General features: G+C 49.3%; 1 protein-coding gene across 1 annotated transcript in view; it reads left to right on the top strand.

Annotated features, from left to right (window-relative positions):
* Nucleotides 1-15,015: 15,015 nt before the first annotated feature.
* The window catches only part of ADCY5 (adenylate cyclase 5), a 146,313-nt gene continuing 135,247 nt past the window's right edge, over nucleotides 15,016-26,081 (top strand). Inside the window, exon 1 of the mRNA XM_015544794.2 lies at nucleotides 15,016-16,741. Coding sequence (XP_015400280.2) covers nucleotides 15,596-16,741 — 1,146 coding nt within the window. The 5' untranslated portion in view covers nucleotides 15,016-15,595. The remainder of the gene's footprint in view (nucleotides 16,742-26,081) is intronic.

Raw genomic sequence — 26,081 nt, 5'->3', positions numbered from 1 at the left:
ATTTGAGTGGTTATTTGGTAATTTAAATGTTGATAACAGGATTTGAGGGAAACAACTCCTGAGAGGAGAGAGGGGAGCCAGAGTAAGGAGCCATCCAAGAGGACCCGGCTCTGCAGCGAAAGTGGGGAGGAGGTTTGCTGGGTGTTTATTTGGGATCTGGGAGGACCTACCCGCCATCTTTGCTCCGCTCAGCTGCAGCTGCTCAGGGCTGCAAAGTCCTCAGTGCTGAAGCCTGGCTGGGGAAGGAGGTCTCCAGACTAAATGTCGGGCATGGGCTCTGGAGACAGTGGCAGTAGTTGGGGGTGGATGCTTTCAACAGAGTCGAGCTGTAGCGACAAGGAGAGGGGTTGATGCTCCTGTGATGGAACTCTAGAAATGGAAGCACCTTAGTCATCTTTTGGCCCAGTGATGTGCAGTGATGCTTTCTCTCTCTCTCTCTCTCTCTCTCTCTCTCTCTCTCTCTGTTTTTTCCTTTTTTAATGGTTTACAATGGAAATTTTCAAATATACACAAAAGTTGAGAGAAGAGTACAATGAACCCCCACGGACCCATCACCCAATGGCAATAGTCATCAACTTGTCAGCCTAGTGATTTTTAAGCTGTTTTAGCCTCTGATTCTCTGCTCTCTTATGTATGTGTAGCTGAATGAAATTGTGAAATCTTTACTTATGTGTTTTCCCTATCCCTTTCTCCCATTCAAGCAGATGTGAGGAGAACTGGCAGCACCTAGGAGAACTTAAAGGGTTTCCAAGGGAGGTAAAAGGGAGGGCGCCTGCTGGCTCAGTTGGGAGAGCATGCAACTCATGATTTCGGGGACTCGTGAGCTCAGGATTTTAAGTTCAACCCCCATGTTGAGTATAGAGACTACTTAAAAATAAAATCTTTTAGGGGCGCCTCAGTTTGTTGAGTATCTGACTCTTGATTTCGGCTCAGGTCACGATCTCACAGTTTGTGGGATCGAGCTCTGCATCGGGCTCTGTGCTGAAAGGAGCCTGCTTGGGATTCTTTCTCTCCCTCTCTCTGACCCTTCTCCATTTGTTCTCTCTCTCAATAAATAAATAATAAAAACATATTTAAAAATTTTTTTAAAATCTTTTAAAAAAAGAGAGAGAGGGAAGGAATCTGCATTTGTGTGCTAGGGCTTCTAACCAAATACCATCCACTGAGTGGCTTGAACAACAGAAGTTTATTTCTCACAGTCCTGAAGGCCGGAAGTCTGAGGTCACAGTGTCGCAGTGCTCATTCTGTCTGGGGGCTGGGCAAGATCTATTAGCTCCCGGCCTCTTGCCTGGGCTTGCAGATGGCCGTCTTCTCCATGTGTCTTCCTGTCATCTTCCTTCTATGCCTGCTTGTGTCCAAATTTCCCCTTTTTGTAAGGATGCCAATCATATTGGATTAGGATTCACCCGAATGGCCTCATTTTAACTTGATTATCTTTGTAAGGACCCTATCTCCAAATAAGGTCACATTCTGAGGTATGGGGGTTAGGACTCCAACACATCCTTTTTTGGTTGCGGGGGGCGGGCATAATTCGATCTATAACGGGGACTCACTGGCATAGACTGACTGAACGCCTTAAAAAAAACACACACACAAGAGAAAATTCTCTCCAGGCTCGGAAGGGTTTTCCTGGGATGGGAGGGGGATGGGAGGTGGACTAGAGAGAAGGGTCTGTGGGATGAGGAAGAGAAAGGCAGAGAGGGGACATCGGTCAGCTTCCAAGGGCACTCATGTCCCAGGGATGACACAGAATCAGCAGAGGTAGCTGGACCCACAGGGGACATAGACAGAGACATGGCTTGTGAGTGGACACCCACGTCCCAGAAGTGAGCCACTATCTGAGAGGAGAATTCCAAGAATACTTGGGGTGAAAATTTCATTCACCTTCTGGGAATGGGTCCTGGGAGTCAGAGATTAATTTAGAAATTTAGATAATAAGGGAATTGAGTTTATCTGCACCTGCTGAGTTTGTCAACTCAGAATTATATCTGTCAAACATAAAACAGATGAAAGGACTGTTCTAGGCAGAGCTCGCCCCCCAATCCTGGTTACCGTTGCTATATCCAAAGGCAATACAAGGAACCCTAGGATTCCAGGAAGCCCAGTTGGAAAACACTTAGGGTCCCCCCTCCCACCTCCCAAATGAACATACAAGGATATAGAAGCTCAGAAGAGGAAAAGGCCTGCCCTTGTGGACAGGTACAAAACAGGTTAACAGAAGTACCAGACTAGAATCCAAGGCTCTTGATTTCTACCAGCATACTTTCTTGGTGGCTTTCTCAAAAATTTCTCAGGGAGGCTGATAATATGTCTCTACTTCATATCCAGGTCCTCAGAGGTATCTCACTGCACAGTGGGCAGCTGGGGCCCTGAGCCATACTGGAGTGGGCATGGGGTCACCTCTTGGGGCCTTGCCAGATTTTTGTTTTGTTCTAATAGATGTGCAGTGTCCTGTGCTCTTTTGACATGTCCCCATTAATCTTGGAGGGCATCTTTGCTTTCTAGCCTAACGAGGCATTCCAGGTTCACCTTGTACTTTCAATACCCCATGAAATTATCCCTGGAATAAGTCATTTATCCCTGGTTCTAACTTGAGTTTTGCCAGCAGTTTCGCAAGAAGAGGATTTGGGAAATCATGACATATTAGGGGGCAAACACCGTTAAGAAGCTACATCTCTAATGTAGATTTGATTATTCTTCGGTCATTCCCCACATACTGAGGCAACTCCTATATCCAGAAATGGCTGAGACCTTCCTCCTTGAACTTGTCTCCAGCATCTTTTAATGCATTCCTTTCTGCTCCAACTATTTAGAGTGGACGCTGTTCTCTGAGATTGGATACCTGACCTAGTTGGATTTGAAAGCAACAACGATCCTATTAACATTAGGAGATAGCGTTCTGGTAGTTTATATCACATAATAATACAGTTAACCTCTGTGGTCATCTTTGATGAAGGTAAGGCTTTGGAGGACAGAGCCACTGCTGAGATAGACCATTGTGGTGAGAATAAGGAATATAAAACCTGGGGTATAGGCTGGTTGCTTCAAACTACACAAAGCAGTTAAAGAAACAAATAACAACCTCAGGTTTTTCCCCCCTTCTTTTTATTTTATTTTTTTAATAATTTTTTAAAGTTTATTTATTTTGAGAGAGAGTGCAAGCAGGGAAGGGGCAGAGGGAGAAAGAGAGAGGCCCAAGCAAGCTCCATGCTGTCAGCTCAGAGTCGGATGTGAGGCTCGAACTCACGAACCTCAAGATCATGACTTGAGCCAAACCAAGAGTTGGACACTTAACTGAGGCACCCAGGTGCCCCTCCCTTCTTCTTTTTAAAAAAGTTTTATATAGAGAGTTCTATGTCAATTATACCTCAATTTAAAAAATAGCTTTATTAGCTATAAATAACTATTAGCTGTAGTGAATTTATTAAAATGGCTAGTATATTGATATAAAATAAACTGCATATATATTTTTTTAATGTTTATTTTTGAGAGAGACAGAGCACAAGCAGGGGAGGGGCAGAGAGAGGGGAGACACAGAATCTGAAGCAGGCTCCAGGCTCTGAGCTGTCAGCACAGAGCCTGACACAGGACTTGAACTCGGGAATGGCGAGGTCATGACTTGGGCCAAAGTCGGATGCCCAACCGACTGAGTCACCCAGGCGCCCCTGATCTGCTTTCTATCACTATAGATTAGTTTGCATTTTCTAGAATTTTTCTATAAATGGAATAATACAGTATACACTGTCTTTTGTCTGGTTTGTCCCACTCAGGATAATTGTAATCATTTTGAGGTTTATTCATGTTGTTGAATATAACAACGGTTCATCCCTTTTAATTGTCGAGTAGTATTCCACTACATGGATATACCAAATTTATCTATTCAACTGTTGATGGGTATTTGGGTTGTTTCTAAATAAACCCGCTATAACTATTAGTGTATAGGACTTTGTGCAGACATATGCTTATATGCTTTCATGTTTCTTGGGTAAATACCTAGAAGTGAAATAGATAATTATATGGCATGTGTATGCTCAGCTTTTTAAGAAACTGCCAAGATGTTTCCCAGTGGTTGTACCATTTTACATCCACACTAGCAGTGTGTGAGAGTTCCAGGTGTCCCACATCCTGTCCAACACTTTGTATGGTCCCTCCCTCTTGAATTTTCACCATTCCAACAGATGTGTAGTGGTATCTTGTTGTGACTTTAATTTGCTTTTCCCTGAAGACTAATGATATTGAGCATCTTTTCATGTCCTTATACATTATCTATATATTTTCACCCATTTTTGTGAAGCGTCTGTTCAAATCTTTTGCACGTTTTTATTGGATTATTTTCTCATGATTGAGTTAGAGCTCTTGATAGATGCTGAAACCAAATCTTTTATCAGAAATGTGATCTGCAAATAATTTCCCCCAGTTTGTGGCTTATCTTCGCATTCATTTAGCAATGTCTTTTGAAAGTTTTTAATTTTATTGAGGTCTAATTTATCAAGGCATTTTTGAATAATCTGAAAAATAATGATTTTTACTTTTGGTATTATATCAAAGAAATCTTTCTAACCCAAAGTCACAAATATTTTTTCCTGTGTACTCTTCTTATAGCTTTAGGTTTTACATTTAGGTCTATAATAAATTTTGCGTTAATTTTTTGCGTGTATGGTGTGAAGCAGAGGTTGGCAAACTTTTTATGATAGGACCAAGTAGTAAAAGATTTTCAGTGTTGTGGTTCCTCTGACCTCTATCATAACCTCTCAACTCTGTCATGTAGTGGAAAAGCAAGCTGAGACAATAAATAAATGAGTGTGGCTATATTTCAATAAAACTTTATTTATTTTAAGATTTTATTTTTAAGTAATCTCTACACCCAACATGGGGCTCAAACTTATAACGCCAAGATCAAAGAGTCGAATGCTCTACTTACTAAGCCAGCCAGGCGCCCCAAAACTTTATTTATAAAAACAGGGTAATGGACACATTTGGCTCACTGGCCAGAGCTTGCTGACCCCTTTTTCAAACACCAGTGAAACTCCTAGGCAACAGAAGCAGCTCCATCCATGCCTGTCTGTCGGGTCTGGTCCTGCCTTGCTTGAAGATCCTTAGTGACCTCACGTCAGGTAGTACCTTGCAAGAAGATTAACAATTCTTCTCATGCCCCATCTCTATACTTCTTTATTGCTTTCTGACCAATAACAAAGAGCATATTCCTGTATGCCCCCAGAGGACCAGGCAAAATGTCTGACTCAGAGCTGTCCACAGATTTCAAACAAAGCAAACTGTTAGGTCATTCAACTTCATCCTCTCTGCCTGCTTTGGGTTAACAAAAAAAGTCAAGAAGGTTAGGTCAAATTCTGCCCCTAATGCTGTGTGATATTGATCAAGTCCCTCTACTTCTTCCTCTGCCTCCCCATCTCTGCATCTGTGGGGGCTGGGGGGGGGGAGCTTTCTCTTAACACTTTCAGTGTTATTGAGTAGTTAAGAATAAGAATACATTTCTTACCCACCTGGTTCATTCTTTACCAGACAATTCCAATGCTGCCTTCTCCTTGAATAGCTTTTAAAGGCTGCTTTCAGTCTTTTAAAAGCACTATACAAATGCAAGGTATTGTTACTATTTTCTCTCTTTAAGTAATTCTAGAAAGCCCAACCCCAGGATTTCACAATCTGTCACTGTCCCTTGGTGCCTCTGCCTGTTGCCAGGGAGAGAGATTATCCCAGCTTGGGGAAGGTCAGCCAGCCCCAGCAAGATTTCTAACACAGCTTGGCTTGCCATGCCATCCCCAATCACAGATCCAAAGTCAGTGACACAGAGACGGGACCAGACCACTCCAAGGCCATACAGAGTGGCCACTGAGAGAAGAAAAAGCACTCAGCACCACTCAAGCTCCTCACGGGCCACAGTGATCACCACCCACGCCTGCAGGAGGGCGCAGGTCTCCAGTCTGCCCAGCAGACAGACTGCGGTCTGTCAGAATCCTGCAAGAGGGAATGTCTTTTGCGAGTGGAGACCTCATCTGCATGGCCCTGGGGGCCCTGCTTTGAACACAGCAGAGATGAAAGAGCGGATCTTCCAGACTACTAGAGGAACTGGTACACACTCAGTACAGACATAAAAATATTTATCACAGTCATCCATAAATGTATGCAAAAACTTGAGACCTAGAAATGTACCTCATTCCATGCTTACCTCTAAAATGGACCTCTCTATTTATTAAGAATAAATTTATGACTTGGCTAAATTAAGAATGACTCCAATTTTACATAACGGTGAATAATTTGAAAAGAAATTTCACATCATCGTCCTGAGCCTTATAACAAGTCATCAAGGGAAGTAGGAAAGCATTGGTATTCTTGCTGGCTGTGGTCTGCAGTTCAGAGAGGTGAAGTCACCATAGGATATAGCACAGCCAGAAATTAGTTGAACTGGTGTAGAACCTCCAGGTGTTCTGACTCCAGGCTTAGAGCTCTTCCTTAGTTGAATTGGATCTGCCAACCAATAGGGAGACAGCTGTTAGGGCCAGATGGGGGGTTCACATCCAGCCCTCAGCTCCCCTCTTCTTACCTTGCAACATTGCTCCTGGTTTACAAAACAAGCACATTAGGGAGTAAGCAGTGTACTTTCTTTACAAAAGGATTTGCCATAGAGAATTCTGAATAGTAATCTCCCCAAGGGCATCTGAAAAAGGTTCAAACTATAAAAGTGGAATGTAAACACAGTCTGGAGAGATATCATTATACTGTATAAGGTTCATATACATAGTCAATTATGTGTGCAGATAGCCATTGGGATAATTTAAGACAAGATGGGACAAAATGACCTCTGCAGGGTATAGGGGCACTTGCCTCTGTGCCTTCTCTCTTAGATTCAATAAAGTAGTTATGGACTGTGTGTGTGTGTGCGTGTGTGTGTGTGTGTGTACTCATAGGAAAGGGTGTATACACAGTGAGGGAAAGCCTGGCTTTAACTACCAAAGCTGAAGTTCAATGATGCTGTCTTCCAAGAAGGTTGCCTTTGACTTTTCTAATGAAAAATTAATAGGCACTTACTTGCTGCTGCCTTTAATTACATTTGCTAGAGACAAGTGTCTGCCAACCAGCATGGCTCTGGCTATCTTCTTTGCTGGATCCGCTCTCAGCAAAGCTCATTGGTTTGGGAAAAGAAAGGGCGCCATTTTGGCTGAGAACTTGAAGAGGCAGAAACATCAATGGGTGATGGTTGTATCACGTTTTTTACAAGTGGGTCCCAATCCATTAGCATTCACCTGACAGTGAAGATGATCCCAAAACATCCTGGTAGAGCATGGATCAGAATTCTAAACCTGTGGGCTGAGGACTATGAAGAACTGAGGAGATCTTAAAAGAGGACCACTAAACCCTGTCTGTAGGCATAATAAACATGTTTCCCCTACAGATACAGAACCATTTTTCTAACATGTGGATGCTATTGTGATTAATAAAGTATCAATTCACTTAAATCAATTACTAAATTTATAATACCCTTTTCCCATTATGTATTTTCTTAATTAAAATTGGGGTCCATGAAATTTTTTTACCTTAAAAATGGACCTTCAAAAGGAAAAAAAAAAAGTTACCATCACACAGGAAAAAACTAGAAACTTCTGTAATTGTAAAGCAGGGTTACTGAAGGAATGGTCTTTCTGGACCTCACCTTTCCCCCCATTTTCTAACTGTTTTATTGAGATATAATTTGCATTCCATCAAGTTCAGTCATTTCACGTGTGTAATGCAGTGGTTTTTAATATCTTTACAGAGTTGTAGAACCTTCGCCACAATCTTAGGACAGCTTTCTCCATCTCGCTGTATTCATTAGCAGTTGTCCCCCTTCTCCCCTGCCCCCAGCTCTAGGCAACCACTCACTGGTCTATTCTTCTGTCCCTATAGATTTGCCTCTTTTGGACATCCCATATAAATAAGATCATACCATAGGGGGTCTTTTGTGACTGGAGGAATGCTTTAAATCCTCAGAACTCCATCCAGTCTTTGTATATCCAACTTCTATGCATACTTAAGGTCCTTCTCAACCCTCCCCAAAGTCTTTCTTGCTCCCCCAGCCTAGGGATGTTCTTCTCCTATTAGTTCACAGCGCTTGTTTGGAGTGTTCAAGAAGCACCGGGCACAAGCTGCATGACATACTCTCTGCTGACGTGGCCCTGCTGTGCAGCTCTGTGATTCCCTCACCTTTGACTTCTTGAGGGTACCATCGTGCTGGCCCATGACTTGAGCTCCTCCCACTCAACTGTGCCCAGCACAGTTTTCTGCTTGAAATGGAGAATCGGTTTATGTGTGTTGAAAGAATAAATGACTCATGGGAATGTTTCCAGACATTTAGGATAAAGTGCAAGAAAGAAAGCAAATCAAGAACAGGAACCAAGATAAAGTGTGAAATGTGGGCATTAGAGTCCACAGGGTTGGCAGTTGCCCGTCAAGTGTGATCTAGCATTGACTGGACGGCATTAAAAGGCCCTGGGCAGCAAAGGGTCTCTCACTTACCTCCAGTAGCAACTAAAAGAACGTATTAGTCACTTCTTCAGCTCTGAAGGCATTAACCGCCTCCATTAAAATGCAAATGTCAACACCTGGAAGAGTGGCAGATCGAGCTATTATCAGCCATTTCCACCTCAGCTACAATCTGAGCTCTTTGAATATTTCCTATTCCCTGAGGCCCAGAGGTTTGGAAGAGTGTAGGGTCCGGAAGAATCTAGGGCCTGGTTCCCTACGGCCAGTTGCAAACTTCTTACCATCCTGGATTTCCAAGCCAAGGAAGACGGAGGTCAAGAGTCAGAGGGCTGATATCCTCGGTTCCTCCTCAGAACTCCTGGTGGGGAGTGGGCCAGAGTGGAGAATGGCTCCCAGGGACCTCAGGGACTTCAGCCACCCATGTCCTGAGCCTCCAAGGATGACCTACCCTCAAGACACTCAGTGCTCCATCCTGTTAGCGACTCTCTGATTTGTTGATGAGTTAGCTCTTTGTGGTAAAGGTAAATCATCTAGTTTGAAGGGTGGGGCTTACTGTTAAAAGGCAAATATCCAGGTGAGAGTGACACGCTTTTGGGAAAGGGTGATCTTTAAGATTCTTTCACCCTACATAGAGACCTAGGGGTCTTAGAGTTCCTTAATTCCTTGTGAAGAACTCATTACAGGGCAGGGCAAAGTTCATTTGTGACCCTGACGTCCTAACTGGCTTTCATTTCTGCCCTCTTTCTTCCTGCTCCCAGGCACCCAAGCCCTTTTCTGCTTCCACGTGCCTTGGGAAATGCTCGGTGGTTCCAGGCATTCTCTCCTTTCTCTCCTTCACTCATCCTAAACAGCAAGCATCCATTCTCTTCGTGCTCCCCAGCCTTGGTTGGGCATTAGTGGCGGAAGCCTTCTGATCAAACTCACTCACATTGACTTGATAAAAATGAACAGTCCTGGCATGAATCCTTCAGTCTTCAAGAGGTATCTGCATTCATTTTTTCAACTGCTTTATTGCAATATAATTTACATACCATAAAGTTCACCTGGTGGTTTAAACTGTGAAATTCAATGCTTTTAATGTATTTTTCAAGCTGTACAATCATTACCATAATCTAACTTTCGAACATCTTCATAACCCCCCAAAAGAACTCTTGTGCCCATTAGCCATCACTCCCCATTCCCGCCCATCCCCAGGCCTAGGCAACCATTGATCTGCTTTTTTGTGTCTAGATTTTTGCATTCATATTTTTTTAATATTTATTTTTTATTTTAGAGAGCATGAGCAGGAGAAAGGGGCAGAGAGAGAGAGAGAGAGAGAGAAAATCCTAAGCAGCTCCACACTCAGCATGGAGCCCCACTTGGGATCCCACAACTGTGGGATCATGGCCCAAGCCGAAATCAACTGACTGAGCCACCCAGGCACCCCTGCCTTCATTTTTAGAGAATGACTGTCATCCCAAAGCATGACTATCTAATAGAATTTTAGGCAGTGTGAGGGAAGGTGTTTTTAGGTAGGGGAGTCTTACTGATACCCACTTCTACAAATATTTCCAAATATTCTAAAATATGAATATTCTAATGTCCAAAACAGAAATATTCTTCCAGAAAGAAACCTGGGAGAGTGAAGAACGAAATCCTAAAGGGTCACTGAGGCACAAAGGAGAAGATGGCTGGAGGGAGGAGGGGGTGTCAGCAGATCTCCTGAAGGAGCTGCAGTGCCCTAAGGTGTGTGGTCACCTCACCTCTACAAACCAAGCACTCATTTCAGAAAGTGGCGTTGGGTCAGCCCCTCTCTGATGACAACAGCCGAGGGCACATCCTGGAAGTGGTCATCAAAACCTTTGCCTTTTGTTCCTCTCTCGGTTTTCTTCTGACCTTAAGGACTCCTCCTGTTCATAGGGGTTGACCCCTGGGTTTCAGCCCTCCACAGGTATCTGCCAACCAGCACCTCACTCCCATCATCTCACTTCGGGGCTCAGTCTACCTGTGCTGTGCAATCGTTTCCTTACTGGGCCCCTAAGCTCTTGGATCTTGTTTTCCCAGTCTAGTTACATCATTGCCAGAGTTTGCCTCCTGAAACATAATGGGTCAGAACACTCTTGTCCCCAAATTCCGGGGCTCTTTAAACTGAAAGCCCACCTTCCCTCTGCAAGGCATTCAAGAATCCAACCCACCTCTCCATCTTCGTCCACTGTTGCCGGTTGCAACCTGCCCTCCCCTGCAGAAGACTCCATTCCGCTCCCTATTCCTCAGATGTACCATTTGTTTACCAACAAACAGTTATGGGGCGCCTCCTCTGTGCCAGACACCCAGCTAAGCACGGGGCACAAGAATAAGATACCAACTCTGCCAACTCTCCTTGAGGAGTTCAGCTGACAGTGGAGACAGTTCTGAAAACAACTTAAGATGATACAATGTGACAAGTGCTATAATAGAGATAAAAGCAAGGTGTGCTGGGAGCTGAGGAGGAGGGAGTGCCTAACAGCCTGGGTGAGGCACTGGAGAGAGTTTCACAGAGGTACCATAAATGCTATTTGTGCAGAGTAGAAAAGGTGATCTTTACAGAGGCTTAAGGAGCAATTCAGGGTGGTTGGATGACATGGGGAAGTGGTTAGCAGTGAAAGCAGGCAGGTAGGAAGAGGCTGTTTTGTGGACAATTTTCAGTTAGGGGGTGTGACAGGCATGATCAAAGTGGGGGACAAAGTGGAAGACAGATTGAGGGCAAGAAGGATGGAGGAAGAAGAGAGCTGGAGATGGTTCAGGCGAGGAGCAGGGAGGGTGTGGGTGAAGATAGTAGCTAGAGAATGTGGAAGGAGACAGATGTGTAATGATGAGGGTAGCGCAGCAGGACTCTGGGACAGGGATAGGGATCGAGGAGGGTTCGCCACTCCAAGACCAGGGAGATTGGGGGATGGTCATTCCACAAGTCGTGAAAAAACAGGGTGAGCAGACTTTTTAGGAGACTCCCTGACCTTTTAAACAAACTGAATCTGCCCCTGGTGGGTACCAAGGAGCATCCACGGGGAGCTCTCCAGTGGACAGGGCTAAGCTTGGAATAGGCAAGGGACGCAGGGGCTGAAGATAAGAATTTCAGAAATACCTTAAGGAAAAAAATGTTTATCCTCTGACCCAGCAATTCTACTTGTAGGAATTTCTCCTAAGGATATAAAGATGGGTGTGAAGATTTCTCTGCAAAAATGCTCATTGTTTATAACAGTAGAAGAGTGGAAACTTTTTATAAACTGTTGTGACAGTGAAAAATGTCCAACAGTAGGGGATTGGCTAACTAAATTATGCTGTTTTCATGCAATGGAATTCTGTTTGGACAATAAAATGGATATTATAGATGAATGCTTGCCAATATGAAAAATGCAATATTTAGCACAGTATTTAGCTAAGTAGAAAAATACAGATTCTAAAACTATTTGCACAGTAAAAGCCCTATTTTTTGTTAAGGAAAAAATTAAGATCTACATGGTATGATTATGAATGTGTTTTGTTTGCTTTGTCTTTTTTTGGGGGGGGTTAGGTTTTCTACTTTTAACCATACATAGCTCTTTTGGTAAGATGATGGTTATTTTTAAACATTTGAATCAAATGCAAAGGAATGAACTAGGGAGAGCTTCAGAGAATAAGAGGATCAAGGACGGAACCCAATCACCTTGATACCTCTGGCCATTTGGCTTCGGTCCATGCACTTGCCTCTCTGGGCGTCTCTCATACCATATATGCTGCAGGAAGTGAGGTAGAGTATAAGGGGCAGGCTGTACTTAGGTTCCATTCTGCTACAGACTACGGGCCTTGATTTCTCTAAGTCACAGTTTTCTCATCTTTACAGTGGGGAGAATAATGTCTTCCTCAAAATGTTTATTGATATTTACAGATATGTAGTAGTTGCTTACTAAACATCAGTCCATTCTTCCTTTCTTCTTACTTATCCCTCTGCTAGTCCCAGATTCGCCTCCAGAGTCTTTTTAAAAAACATTTTAAAAAGTTTATTTATTTATTTTTTGAGAGAGAGGGAGAGACAGAAAACCAAGCAGGTTTCACACTGTCAGTGCTGAGCCCGATGTGGGGCTTGAACTCACAAACTGTGAGATCATGACCTGAGATGAAATCAAGTGCTGGATGCTTAATCAACGAAGACACCCAGACGCCCCTCCAGTCTTTTTTTTTTTTTCCTTCACAATGGGAAGTAATTCCCCTTCTCCCCCTCTCTCAATTCCCAAAATGACTGAACTGGAGCTCTAAACCGAAGTTAGTGGCCAGCTCCTCTCCCTCCCTGATTGTAACCAGAGTTAGGTAATCTCTTTATCCCTGGATCACCTAGCACAGTGCTTTTTGCACATAGCAGTGCTCTGCAAATGTTTGTTGACTAAATTTCATGGTGTTTTTTTATGACTTAGCTAACCATGGATTGATTATTCAAAGGCTGAATTACTCAAGGGTTATCTTATTCAGATCTCTCCAAATGTTTCTCCTCCCAATTTGTAACTCTGGCAAGGCTTATCTTGCAATCTGCAAAGAGATGACCAACAGAGAGGGGGAGAGAGAGAGAAAGGGAAGATCATTCAGATTCCAGGCTCCTTGTCAGAAGCTCTGCAGAGAGAGCTGGAGGAAGAAGACCAAAGTGAAGGTTGTTTCTCTCTCCAGTAGAGGTGTGGTCTCCCACCCCTCCCACTGTTTGGACTGACAGAATTTCCACTAGAACAGCCTAGGGGCAAGGGGAATTGGGTAGGTGCATCTTCCACAGACCAAGATCCTCCTTGATCCGCAGTAAGTCCTTTTCTCCACTCCTGCCTCTTTGTGACTAGTGCTGGGCAGGAGTATCTGGTCATTCGTTGTCCAGCGGGAACCCCGCTTTGCTCCGGGTTACCAGCTTGCTAGGTAGGGGAGGCAGTTTGGTGCTGATGGGAGATCTTTCGGTCGCAAGTTAGGGAACTCGTGTGGCCATGGCAAGTTGATGACACTCCTGAAGCCTGTTTCGGATCTATAAATCGGGAATAGTCACATGCCTCCTGGTCTCTGTCACATCCCAGGGCTACTGAGGGAAACCAAATGAGATTTTTTAAATGTGTGAACAGGCAAAAACTCTTCACAAACGCCAGGTGTTCCTAGCGCTGTCTGAAGGGCTCTCTCTCGGAAACTACCCACCAAAGCGTTCCTGTCCGCCCCGCCCTGGCTGCATCAGCCTCACCCACTGCATCTCCATCTTTTCCGTCACCGTCCTCCTGCGTCTCAGAAATCCTCAATTTCTCCATCTCCCCCGTCCATTTCCGGGTCTGGCTCTCCGGTCCCTCCGGGGACTCTGGTCTCCCGCTCCCAGCGGCAGTCGCGGTCGGGGCGCCCCCAGCCCGGTGCGCCCTCCTTTGGCACTGCCGCCCGGCCAGAGAATCGCCCAATAAGAGCGCGGGAGTCAAGTCTGACAGCTCAGGAAGCGGCCAATCGAGCCCAGCCAGGGAAGGGGGGCGCAGCGCGGGGGCTGAAGTTGGGTTGAATGGGGGGGGAGGGGGATTAAAAGGGGATACAAAAGAGGGGAGCTTGGACTAGGGGCGCAAGAACCGAAGCGGGGGTGGGGGGGAGGACCGCACGCCACCCAGGTCCGGCGTAGGGACAGCGGGCTGGACCAGGCTCCAGGAGCCAGGGAGGGAGGGGGCGCGGCGAGAAATTTAGGTGAGGAAGGGGAACTGGGGCCCCCGCGGCCCCGAGCGCCTCACGGGGCCTGGCCTGAGGATGCCGGCGGGGCGCAGAGGCGGGGGCCGCGGCCCGGCGGGGGGCGGAGGCGGCCGCGCGCCGCTGTGAGCCGAGGCCGGAGCGGCGCGGGGGGCGGGGAGGCGGCGGGAGGAGGGGATGCGGAGGGCTCTCCGGCGGCGGCGGCGGCGGCAAGCGGGCGAGAAGGGAGGAGCGGCGCGAGCGGCCGGAGCAGCGCAGGGCCCGAGGCGTGCATGGCGCGCCCTGAGCCCGGCTCCCGCGGGCCTCCCCGGAGCGCCCCCGGGCCGCAGCAGCTCTTGGGCGGACCCCTCTCGGCCGGCTGCATCTGAGCCCCGGCCCTCGATCTCTGGATGCCGTACTCCCCGGGAGAAGCCCGCCTGCTTTGGGGCAGAACGGCGGCGGCGCTGCGCCGGATTCCGCCCTCCGCCTGGTCCTTCTGCGCCCGGCCGCGGTGGGCCCGCAGCCGGCGGCGAGGAGCCTAGGGCTTGCGGAGTCGGCGAGGCAGCCCTCCTGGGCCAGCGGGTCCGGGCCAGCCCCGCTCCGTTTGGGGGAAGGGGGAGGCGAGAGGGGAAGGGCCGCGCCGCAGGAGCCGGTCCTCGCCCCCGCCCCCTGCGCGGACGCGCTGAAAGCTCCGCTCGGCTTTCGCGGGGGCCTCGCTCCCACTCTCTCCGCGGGAGGTGGGGGATGCGGGCGACGGCCCCCCTGGGCTCTAGGACCCACCCCCCAGGGCCCCGGCGCTGTTGCTCCGCCCGCCGCCCCCTCCCCCGTCCTCTCCACCCCCCATCCCACCTCCCCACCCCTCGTAAGAAAATAATGCTGCCTGGCGCCCACACCTCCCAGTCGCTCCTAGTCCGCCGCGAGGAAAGGGTGCCCGCTCGGTCTCCACGCCGGGACCCCAGCCTCGCCGCCCTAGCCGCCGCCTCGCCGCGTGTGCCGCTGGGCCCCGCTTAGGCAGAATCTGCGAACGCCGCGCCCCGGCATTGCCAGCCCGGGAGAGGCGCCGCCCGCAAGGACACCTCTCCGTCCCGCCTCGTCCGCAACTCCGGTCCTCGTCGAGCTCGACGCGAACCAGGAGTCCGGACGTCCCTCTGCGCGCGGCGCAGCCACTCAAGCAGACCCAGCTGCCCCAGCTCGGAGCCAACTCCATCTCGGACCTGGGACTCCAGACGCGGATTCTCAGCCACTTCTCACCTCGGGGCTGTGCCTGCCTCCCCGCTTGTCCTCCTGCTGCCCTGCTTCTCCGCTCAGGACGGGGGTGCCAAGATGCCCCGCTGCTGCGCAGGGCCCCGGGCCGCCCTCGACGTGTGACCCCAGCCTGGTCCCCCTGCTCGGCCGTCCGCCGTCCCCTTGGAGACCCCCGGCCCGGCCCCCGGGGGAGGAGGAAGAAGACGACGAAGCCGAGGGGGGGATGTCCGGCTCCAAAAGCGTAAGCCCCCCGGGCTACGCGGCGCAGACAGCGGCGGCGCCGGCGTCCCGGGGAGGCCCGGAACATCGCTCGGCGTGGGGGGAGGCCGATTCCCGCGCCAATGGCTACCCCCACGCCCCCGGGGGTTCGACCCGCAGCTGCACCAAGAAACCCGGGGGGGCGGTGACCCCGCAGCAGCAGCAGCAGCAGCGCCTGGCTAATCGTTGGCGCAACGACGACGACGACGATCCTCCGCTGAGTGGTGACGACCCTCTGGCCGGGGGCTTCGGCTTCAGCTTCCGCTCCAAATCTGCTTGGCAGGAGCGCGGCGGCGACGACTGCGGTCGCGGCAGCCGCCGGCAGCGGCGGGGCGCGGCCGGCGGGGGCAGCACCCGGGCGCCCCCTGGGGGCGGCGGTGGCGGCTCGGCCGCGGCTGCGGCCGCAGCGGGCGGGACCGAGGTGCGCCCTCGCTCGGTGGAGCTGGGCCTGGAGGAGCGGCGAGGCAAGGGCCGCGCGGCGGACGAGCTGGAGGCCGGTGCCGGTGCCGGTGCCGTCGAGGGCGACGAAGGGTCAGGGGATGGCAGCAGCTCGGCCGGCTCAGGCGCGGGGCCCGGCTCAGTGCTGTCGCTGGGCGCCTGCTGCCTGGCGCTGCTGCAGATATTCCGCTCCAAGAAGTTCCCGTCGGACAAACTGGAGCGGCTGTACCAGCGCTACTTCTTCCGTCTGAACCAGAGCAGCCTCACTATGCTTATGGCCGTGCTGGTGCTCGTGTGCCTCGTCATGTTGGCCTTCCACGCGGCGCGGCCCCCGCTCCAGCTGCCCTACCTGGCAGTGCTGGCGGCCGCGGTGGGTGTCATCCTTGTCATGGCTGTGCTCTGTAACCGCGCCGCCTTCCACCAGGACCACATGGGCCTGGCCTGCTACGCGCTCATCGCCGTGGTGCTGGCTGTCCAGGTGGTGGGCCTGCTGCTGCCCCAGCCGCGCAGCGCCTCGGAGGGCATCTGGTGGACCGTGTTCTTCATCTACACCATCTACACGTTGCTGCCTGTGCGCATGCGGGCCGCGGTACTCAGTGGGGTGCTGCTGTCTGCCCTCCACCTGGCCATCGCCCTGCGCACCAACGCCCAGGACCAGTTCCTGCTCAAGCAGGTAGGAGCCCACCTGGTCGCAGAGACTAGATCGTGGGGTGGGCAGGCCTTGGCCTGACGCCAAAGAGAAGTAACTCATCACCTTTAAAGTGGTGAAAAGAGCCAGAGAGACACGGCTGTGCCAGCTGTGGGGTGTCTTCAGAGCCTTTTAACCCTTTCTGAGCCCCAGCGTGTTCATTTACAAAAAAGATGTCCTTGTATTATTTGTAATGTTCCTGGCCCCTAGAAGACATGTAGCCATCATTGTGAGGATGCAAGTGAGGAAGGAGAGTTGGAGGAGAAAATTCTATGGAAAGGTCCCCGTTCCTTTCCTTGTCCCTGTGTAGAAAAGGCTCCTCATAAAGGTGGCTTGGACCCTGCAGCAGCCTCTCCATCCTGGTTTGTTAAGGATTCCTGGATAGAGGGTTGGGGAGGGGAGCCCCTGGGTGCCCCTTGCCCAGTCTTAAGGAGGAGAAATGATAACCCTGCCAGTTGTCTGAGGCTGGGGATTTGGGAGCTGGAGATATACCCGAACTTGTGGGAGGACTGACAAGTTTGCTTTGTTTACAAAAGTGCCCTAAAGCCAAAAAAGCTGCCTTTAGCAAAGGTAGGAAGGAACCTCTGTGTGTGGCGGTGTTCTGGCCTGAGCGGAAAGCTAGTGCTGGGTGGCATGACCCCTTCCCTTGGGTGTTCCTTGTTATTGCTTGTGGCAGGGGCAGTGCTTTTTATCCCTGCTGAGACTGGTTCCATGAGCTCAGAATGGTGGGCTCTGGAGGAAGTAAAACCTCTGCCTGGTTAACTGGTGACTCCACTGAAGGCTTCTGGGAGAGAGGTGTGCTTGCTCTCCTGACCGCTGGTGAGACTGGCCCCTCTGACATGCACTCCTCCCAGTAGCAGTTGCCTTGTCTGGAGCTCCAGGGGCTTCATCCATTGACCCCTGCTGAGCCTAGTTGTTTTAGTGCAGCTTGGCTGTGAGAGTCAGGGGGCCCTTGATGCAGGCTAGTCTCTCAACCGTGGACCCTGCTCTGCACCCCATACCTCTCTCTGGGTGTGTGTGTCCTCTGAGAGAACCTCTAACCATACTCCGTTGGCACTGCCTTCCTTCTTCTCCCCACTTCTCATGCCTTTTCTCAGACTTTGATCATGTTGAGTACTGCCTCTTCCTTGACGGGTTTTCCTGTGCCCCCAGCTTCCTGGGTGTGATACTCTCCCACAGGGAATAGCACAGTATGGGCTTCAGGGAGCTGGGCTCTAGCTCTACCTCCAAAGTACTCTGTGACTGAAAGGAAGGGGATCTGCAACCTCTTTGAGCCCCAAGATATTTTCTCGAAAATGAAAGAAATGTGTATGCCCCTTCCAGTTGCAACCTCTGTGCCAAGCCTCACCCCTCACCTCCTGCTCAGGGGCTCCTCCTTCCATTCCAGGCACCCTGGCCTCTCCCCCTACTGCATGGGTAACGACAGAGTCAGAACCACAGAGTGGAGCACTTCCTTACTTTCCAGTGCCCATTGGTTTTGCTCCCCATCCAACGTAAGCTCCTTGGATGCAGGAATCCTGTGTATGTTTTTTTCTTTTCTACCCTCTCTCCCTTGTCTAGGACATTTCAGGATACTTAGTAGGGATTTAATAACTACTTGCCAACTTGGTGGTGTTCCAGTGAGTGGAGTAGGAGGGGTAGTTGAAGCTTAGTTGAAGTTTTTATGATCTGGGATCAGAAGGAAAAAAATCTTCAGAGATCAGCTTTGAACTTGAGAGAGGAACCTACTGAGAGGTGATATATATATATATATATATATATATATATATACATATGCATGTATATATACATATACATATATAGGTGTATGTGTGTGTGTGTACACACACACACACACACACACACACACACACACACACATATACCTCCTTGCCCAGTCTCAAGGAGGAGAAATGATAACCCTGCCAGTTGTCTGAGGCTGGGGATTTGGGAGCTGGAGATATACCTGGAGATATATACATATATATATATATATATATATATATATATATATATATGTTAACTACTATTGTTAGTGCTTATAAAACCTCCAACTCCTTCTGACTTGAGGACCCAGGCGATCATGGATGTTGTATCTTTGGGTGTTGGTCCTGGCTTGGATGGGACGCAGGTTGCTCGGATGGGTGTAGTTTTTCTACAGAGGGAAGGGCATGTCATCCACATGGAGAAGCAGAGATTTCCAGGATCATTCGGGCTATTTTTCTGAACCAGCCCTAGGCAATCCTGGATGCATGGGTTCATGAGACTGGAGTCAGTTCCCAGGAAAGGAGTGCTGGGCCTCGGGAGCTCCAACCCCATCTTCGCATGAAAATGCTGTGGCAACAGCAGAGTGACTGTCTGACTTCTTTCTCAGGCAAACCTCTCTCCCTTCTCTCCCTACCTTTACCACCTCCCATCCCATGCTGCTTTTCCGCATTGTGGTCTTTAGACTTGGCTGTAAGCTTCTGGGTGGATTTACACTTAACTTCTTACACTTTTCTCTGTTGAGGACAGCAAAGCTTGTTAGGAATGGTCCAGGACAAGGGACTTTTGGTTTCAGAGAAAATTGTATTTTTTTTTTGTATATGATTTACCTTTCTGATTATGTCTGATATAGAATTTTTATTTCTTGACCAAACCCTGAGGGATGGTTGGGAAATAGTGGGACAGTGCAGCATTAACCTCTGCCTCAGATTACCCCAGAGCAGCAGGTGTTTGAGGATGGCTTGCATTAGATGCCTTGTTCTTTTCTTTGATAAAGACACATGTCCAGGGAAATGGAACAGCAGTGCATGGTTTCTAATGTTGGGGCTTTGGAAATCCCCCCCTCCGTGGTGCCTTGGACACATAATAGGCCCTGGGTAAACTGTGTTGGCATTTCTTTGCTTCTCCTCCTGCAAGGCTGGCCCCCTCACTCCCACAGCTCAACTCCTCAACATCATCGTCTGACCTGGGTATTTTATTCTTCCCCAGCCCCTCTTGTGTTTGGGGTTCTGCCCTTTGCTCCAGTTATGAGGAGAAATATTTGGTTTCTGAACTAGTGCCTCCTGATGGTTTTTATTCAAGAGATAACCAAGAGGTCATCCCCCTTTGGGGGATGATGTTTCTTCCCTTCCTACATCTTTTGCTCTAGCTCTTCCCCCGGTATCCGTCCCTCTCCCCCTCTTCTTCCTCTCCCACTTCCTTTCTCCTTCTGCCCCTGCCAGTCCCCTGTTGCTCTCTGCCCACCTTTCTCCTCTCCTCTGCCTGCCTCCTTGTTCTGCTTCCCCATCTCTTATTGCCTGTTTGCAGCTTCTCCTGTGCTCTTGTCTCACCGTTGTCTCCTCTGTGGGGTACAGTAGGAGCGTCACAGGGTTGTTTTTTTCTCCTTCTTGGCCTGTTAGAAGTCCCTCTGCTACACCCATACCATAAATAACACTCGCATCTGCCAAACACATTCCTCACTTGTGTTAATAGGCTGCAATGATGCCGGAGCCTGTTGCCATAGCAACCCCATTTTTGTTTGATTGTATCCCACTCTGCTACATAAAGCCTCTGCACGCACACACACACAAACAAGCACGCTCACACAACCATTACATATGCTAAACTATTAAAGATTATTTTGGAGAAAATATCTTTGGGCCCTGTGGGGTTATCTGACTGAGGGGATGAGCATCTCCACTGTCCAGTGTTACTCCGGGAGGTGATAATGGATGGAAGAGCTCTTTGAAAAGTAGAGAGTCCTGTTCAAATGTGGGTTATTATTATTCTGCAACCACATTAAGCCTGCCTGCCATGGTTTCAGAGGAGAAGATTCTGACCCCATGTGGGTCCCTGTGAGCTTGGGAGAGCTGTTAGAAGTTGCCGTCACGGTGTGGGATGACCCACCCTCCTCCCCAGCGGAGTTTCAGCTCCTTCCTCTCTTCTCCCTAAACCTTTTGGAGAAACTCAGTGATCTCCTGCATTTCTTCCTTTGTGACTGTTTGAACCTGTAACTGTCACCAGTTGCTTCAGAGATCAGAAAGGCACAGGCGCTGTGTGGGTGATGTTCTGTGACTGTGCACGTGCGAGCGTCTGTAGCTAGGAGGCTGGGGAAGGAGGGGGATGGGGATACAGACCATGAACTGACTGCTGTGCATGTGCATGCATGTCTGCTCATGCGCACACACACACACAGACACACGTGTGTGTGTGTGTGTGTGTGTGTGTGTGTGTGTGTGTGTGTCTGTGGCTTGGGCTGACCAGGGCAATGGAGGAGGTGGGCCTAAGGAAGCCTTTGTGTTGACTTTGAAAGGAGATCATTGCAGCTCTGTCCTGTTTATTCTTGGCTGGTGGCTGGCTTCCGTGGCCGTTTGCCTTTCTGATTCTGGGCCTTAATCACCCTTCTGACCTTGACATCTGGCTCCTCAGGGAGGTACCCTGGATGCACACCCCCCCACTTTCCATAATGAGGCTGAGGGCTCAACTTGAGTGGTCAGCTCCCCTGAAATACAGGAATCCGATCCTTCCCTTTCAAGAACTCTTCCTACTGCCCACTCACTCAGCTGCCCAGTGAACCCCATTGCAAAGCCACCTCCTTGCTCTGGAGCTTGGCCCAGAGGCCTGTGTTGTGGGTCACTATAGCTGGCCCATGTGCACTGCCTACAGCCACTCCCTGCCTGCTCGCTGGGGTGCTGTGGAGGAGGACACGCTTCTACTGCAGTGGCTGGGAGTTGCCACCAGTTCCCCCCGTCATCCACATTTCTGGACAGGAGAAATCTGGCCTTAGTGAACCCCAGGGTGGGGGGTTGGCTCTGAGTTTGGAGCCGAGTAGGGTCTGCTTGTCTTCCTAAAGTCTAATGTTTTTTTGCCAACTATATTTGCTAATTATTTTCGATTATGTTGCCTCCTCTGTGCAACAGGGCAGGGCTGTTTCGGGGGTGGGGGCAGAAGCCTCTGGGGGTGGGGTCAAGCAGGGCTTCTGGGCAGGGGGTCATCTTCCAGATCCCAGGGATGCCTCGATTCCTACGGAGAGGACTTCAGGAAGGGCACAGACCCAGTCGAGGAGCAAAACGACCAGCTTCTGTATTTGTGGGAATGTTCAGTGTTAATAATTCAATCTAAGTTTTGATCTAGAGCAAGAGAAGGAGGTCTGTGTGCTTTGGAACATGGAACAGCATGCTCATGTTTGTCTATAAAGAGGACACAGATGACGTATTAAACCCCATCACAGGAACCTGCTCAACCTCATGGAAGAGTTTTAAAAATCCGTGTAAAAGGCTTTCCCATGCTGATGGGCCCTGGCCACAAGTCACTCTGTGAGAAGGTGCAGCCGGTAGCAGAAGCAGGGCCGTGGCCCATGCTGGGCCAGGCCTTTTTTCTCCTAAGTGGTGTGGCTGGGGCTCCCACTTTGGTCCCAGCCAGAGACAGAATGTGAGTGTTGGGCAATGCCAGGTGGGAGACTCCTGTGACTGTACCAGCCTCTTTGTGGGAGACTTCCTGTCCATGATGCCTGCCTGGTGCCTCAGTTAACTGTACCTGTCTTGTGTGTGGGGGGAGTCCAGCTCCTGGCCTGTTACTTCCCAGGAGGGCAGTCTGTATTGGGATTGGAAATAGTTGGCTCCAGGAACTCTGACATGATTGTACCCATAAATCCTTTGGTGCTGTTACATAAGTTATGTTTTAGCATATCCTTCTTCCGTCTGTGCTTATCAGGTGGGGATGGCTAGCTAACAGAGGGCAGGCCCAGCATGATTTTTTTCACCCAGACTCAAAACTTCATGGAGATAATTGGAAAGCCTTCCTTCTCCCCCCCCCCCCCCCCCCCCAGCTTTTCTCAAGGCAATGTCCAGATGGAGGACAGGGAAAATCTCTCTTTACATACAATGTTGCAAGCGAAATCAGGATTTCTAGTTAATGGACTGTGCACCCCAGGTGAACCCGCATTTTGAGGCTGGCTGTTGGAAAACACCAGTAGGCTGTTTGGGTATGTTGATAGGCATACCCAGTTCATAGGAAGATTCAGGTCCCCTATGAAATACTGTGGTTGATTCCAGAATTCAGAGGAGTGTGACCAGCTTGGTAAGGGGACTGGAAACCTTGACTTCTGAGAGAACATTTGAAAGGCTAGGGGATATTTAGCTGGGAGGAGAGCAGGCTGTAGCAGGGTAAGAAAGCAGCTGGGCAAGACGTTGTTGCTGGGACCCCTGTGGCCAGACATTATAAGAGAGACTGAATTTCTTTTTAGTTGCTCACAAGGGCAGGGCTGTGACAAATGGGTGGAAACAATAGACACATTTCAGCTCCAGGTAGGAGATACCTTTCTAGCTTTTGGGGTTGCAGCCATCAAACCACATGTCTCCCGGGGTAGGCAGCTGTGTAAGTGGAGGTTTTCACATAGAGACTGGATGGCCTCAGCTAAGATTGTTACTGAGGAAATGATTCTGCTTTGAGAGGTCTGGGGTGGGGTCCAAGAATGGATCTGTTTTTTAAACAGCTTGGATCTAGGTTTCAAAGTTCTTCAGGTGATCTTGACCAACTCCCAGGCTTGGGAACATTGGCCAAGAAATCTGCCCAGGTCACCCTCAACCCAAGGATGTTGTGGTTTCGTGCCTTGCATCAGCGTGACTATCTCCTAAAGTCTGTTAGGGTGTTCTGTCGTCCTGACCATCTCAGGCTCTGTTTGAAAAAAGCGAAACCGTTACAGACCTGATGAGCCATTGGGAGACATTCAGGAGGGGCTGGGAGTATGTGCTGATGTGAGGATGCAGATCTGGAAGGCGATGAGTAATAGTGAAACAGGGTGGGAGGGATGCCCCAAACCCAGACTCATATTCTCCTCCCAAACTTCCCCATCCCCTGCCTCCAGTTTGAGGCAAAGCAGGCTGGTGGGGGGGGGGGGCGGTCAGCAGAAAGATGGACCTTGATTTGAGTCCTGGTTTATTCATTCCTTTGTCTGCTAGTGGATACGAAAAACACTGAGGACACTCCTGGTCCAGAACGGATGTACAGAATGTGGAGAACGAGGAGATCAAGAGGGTGGGGCAACATAGCAAGAGGTAGGGAACTAGGAGATGATTTGAAGGAGGAGGAATAGGGCTTCAGGGAAGCAAGAAGAGATTAGAGCTCTGAGTATGAGGACAGGCCTGGAGGTGGGGGCAGGGATGCTCTCTGGGAACAATGGGATGTAGTTACCAGAAAAGGGGGAAAGACAAACAAACATGGGGATACAGTAGTGGCTTTATTCTTCAGGCCAGCCTCATGTGTCAGCGTGAAATCCTCCCACCTCCTCCTTGCTCTGAGTGGGTTATGAGCTGTTGCTTCTGGGCTTGAGGCTTCCTGACCTCACACTTGGGTGGTCCCCTCTCCCTTCCCCTTAGGAGTCTCGAGGCTTGATCCCACAGCTCACTGCGGTCCCAGTTGGCTTTTGGAAGGGGTCCTCAGAGACCTCAGGGACCTCAGTGCCCAGAACATAGTAGGTGCTCAGTGAGGGTTTGAATGAATGAATGAACGAATGAATGAATGGGTGGTGGGGTGGGTGGACGACTGCACACAGACTCTGCTGTGCCGAAGTGCTAGACCAACACCTCCACAGAAGGAAGCGATGCAGCTTGGCTTGGAAGCCTATTTTGGTGGATTGCAATCCTAAACTCTGAGCAGGGCTTCCAAAATCCCTCCTGCTGCAATTTAAAACGTGTGCCTTCTTGGAAACAGAGAGCTGTCGCCTGGCACTGCCGATACTATATCACTTCACAGATCTAAAAGCCATTATTAAGTCATTCTTTCAGCCTTCTCCCCATTCATTCAGAGAGCAACCATTTATTAGGTGCCTACTGTATACCAGGCACTGTGCGAGGCCATGGAAGTTCAAAGATAACCCAGCCTGCGTCCCAGCACCCAGGGCTGCCATTAGCCAATAGATGTTTCACCTACACACATTTGCTTCTGTGTCAGATGAGCTCTGGAAATACTGGCTTAAACAGAATTCTTTACTGTAGGACTTTAAAGCTTTGAACATGTTAATGGGCACTAAAATTTGCCAAGAGGAGGATATTGCATGAATCCTTTATCAAGCATGTATGATCCCTGAATCTGTTGGTTAAGGAGCATAACAAGGGTCATTAGTGTTTGTTGGAACTCACTTTAGGCTACACTGCTTCAGGGGGCTGGGAGCAGCCTAGAAATTTCTTAGGGATGGGCCTCTGGGATAGGCTTGGGTAAAGTAATCTAGACAGGGGCATTTATTTGGGGCCTTTCCTCCCTCAAGAAGGTTTCTCAGCCCGCACTGGCTGGCTGCCTGTTTTAAAGTCTCATTCCCCATCGGGGTCTGAAATCCTTTATGAAATGAAATGATGGAAGGCACCAGGGAGACGCCTCTTTTAATCTAGTTTTAGTTTCTTTTAGGGCCTTTTGCTGTCATTAGACATTGCATCAGGTTGGACTCCTAAATAATGACCTTTGGAGGGTCTGGGGTCCATTGAATGTCTTTCCAGACCTTTCACTTAAGGCACTGATTGCATTGGTGCCCACAGGGGAGTTAGCAGTGGGTCATTCCAGATCATCCTTCTCCAAATTTTCTTTGTTTCCTTCCCCCACTTCAACCCTCCCAGAGGAGGAAACCCTTAAAGATTATTGATTATAAACCGTGAGTATGTACTGAGTGTTTGCTGCACGCCTGACACTGAGCTCATCCCCTACATACATGACCTCATTGAATTATAATATCATCCCTGTGAGAAAGACATTCTTATCCCCATTTCAAGGCTCAGAAAAGGAAATAAGAGAAGGTAAGTAATGTCCTCAAGGTCACACAGCTAGTGAGCATAGCAGATGGTTCAGTGCCTGCCCATATTCCCTGGGCATGTACCTCTCCACTCTTGCCAGCTGTCAGGACCTGAGGGCTTTCTCCGGCCCTGAGCCTCTCTGCTCGCCCGTGGGGCAGGTCAGAAGTGTTGGGGGTTTCCACCTCCAGAGCAGCCCTCAGCCAATGATTATTGTGTGCTGGTGGATGAATATTCCAGCTCTGAAATGTGTGTTCTCCATTGGCTCCCTGTCCCAGGAAACAGTCAGCTCTAGTTGCCCACGGTGGGAATGGGCTTGATAGCATTCCTTTTCTCTGGGTTTATTTCCCTTCCTCAGCTGTCTTCTCCATTCCCCTTCTAGTGTTTCTTGGGGTTACCTCTCATGTAAACCACTTCTACTCAAATCTTTGTCTCAGGATCTTTTCCCTTGAGGAATCCAGATTGAGAGATGAGAAGCAGGGAATCTAACCCAGGTTTGACTTGAACACCAGGTAGGGAGAGAGGCTGCTTACTGGGGCAAAAATGCATCAGGTGCAGGACTGCATGGCAGGCTCAGAACCTAGTCCTGCCTGGGTCCCTCACTC

The sequence above is a fragment of the Panthera tigris genome, chromosome C2 (assembly GCF_018350195.1).
Source record: "Panthera tigris isolate Pti1 chromosome C2, P.tigris_Pti1_mat1.1, whole genome shotgun sequence".
NCBI classification, from domain to species: Eukaryota; Metazoa; Chordata; class Mammalia; order Carnivora; family Felidae; genus Panthera; species Panthera tigris.
The sequence above is the reverse complement of the archived record's forward strand: the minus strand, read 5'-3'. Positions and strand labels throughout refer to the sequence as shown.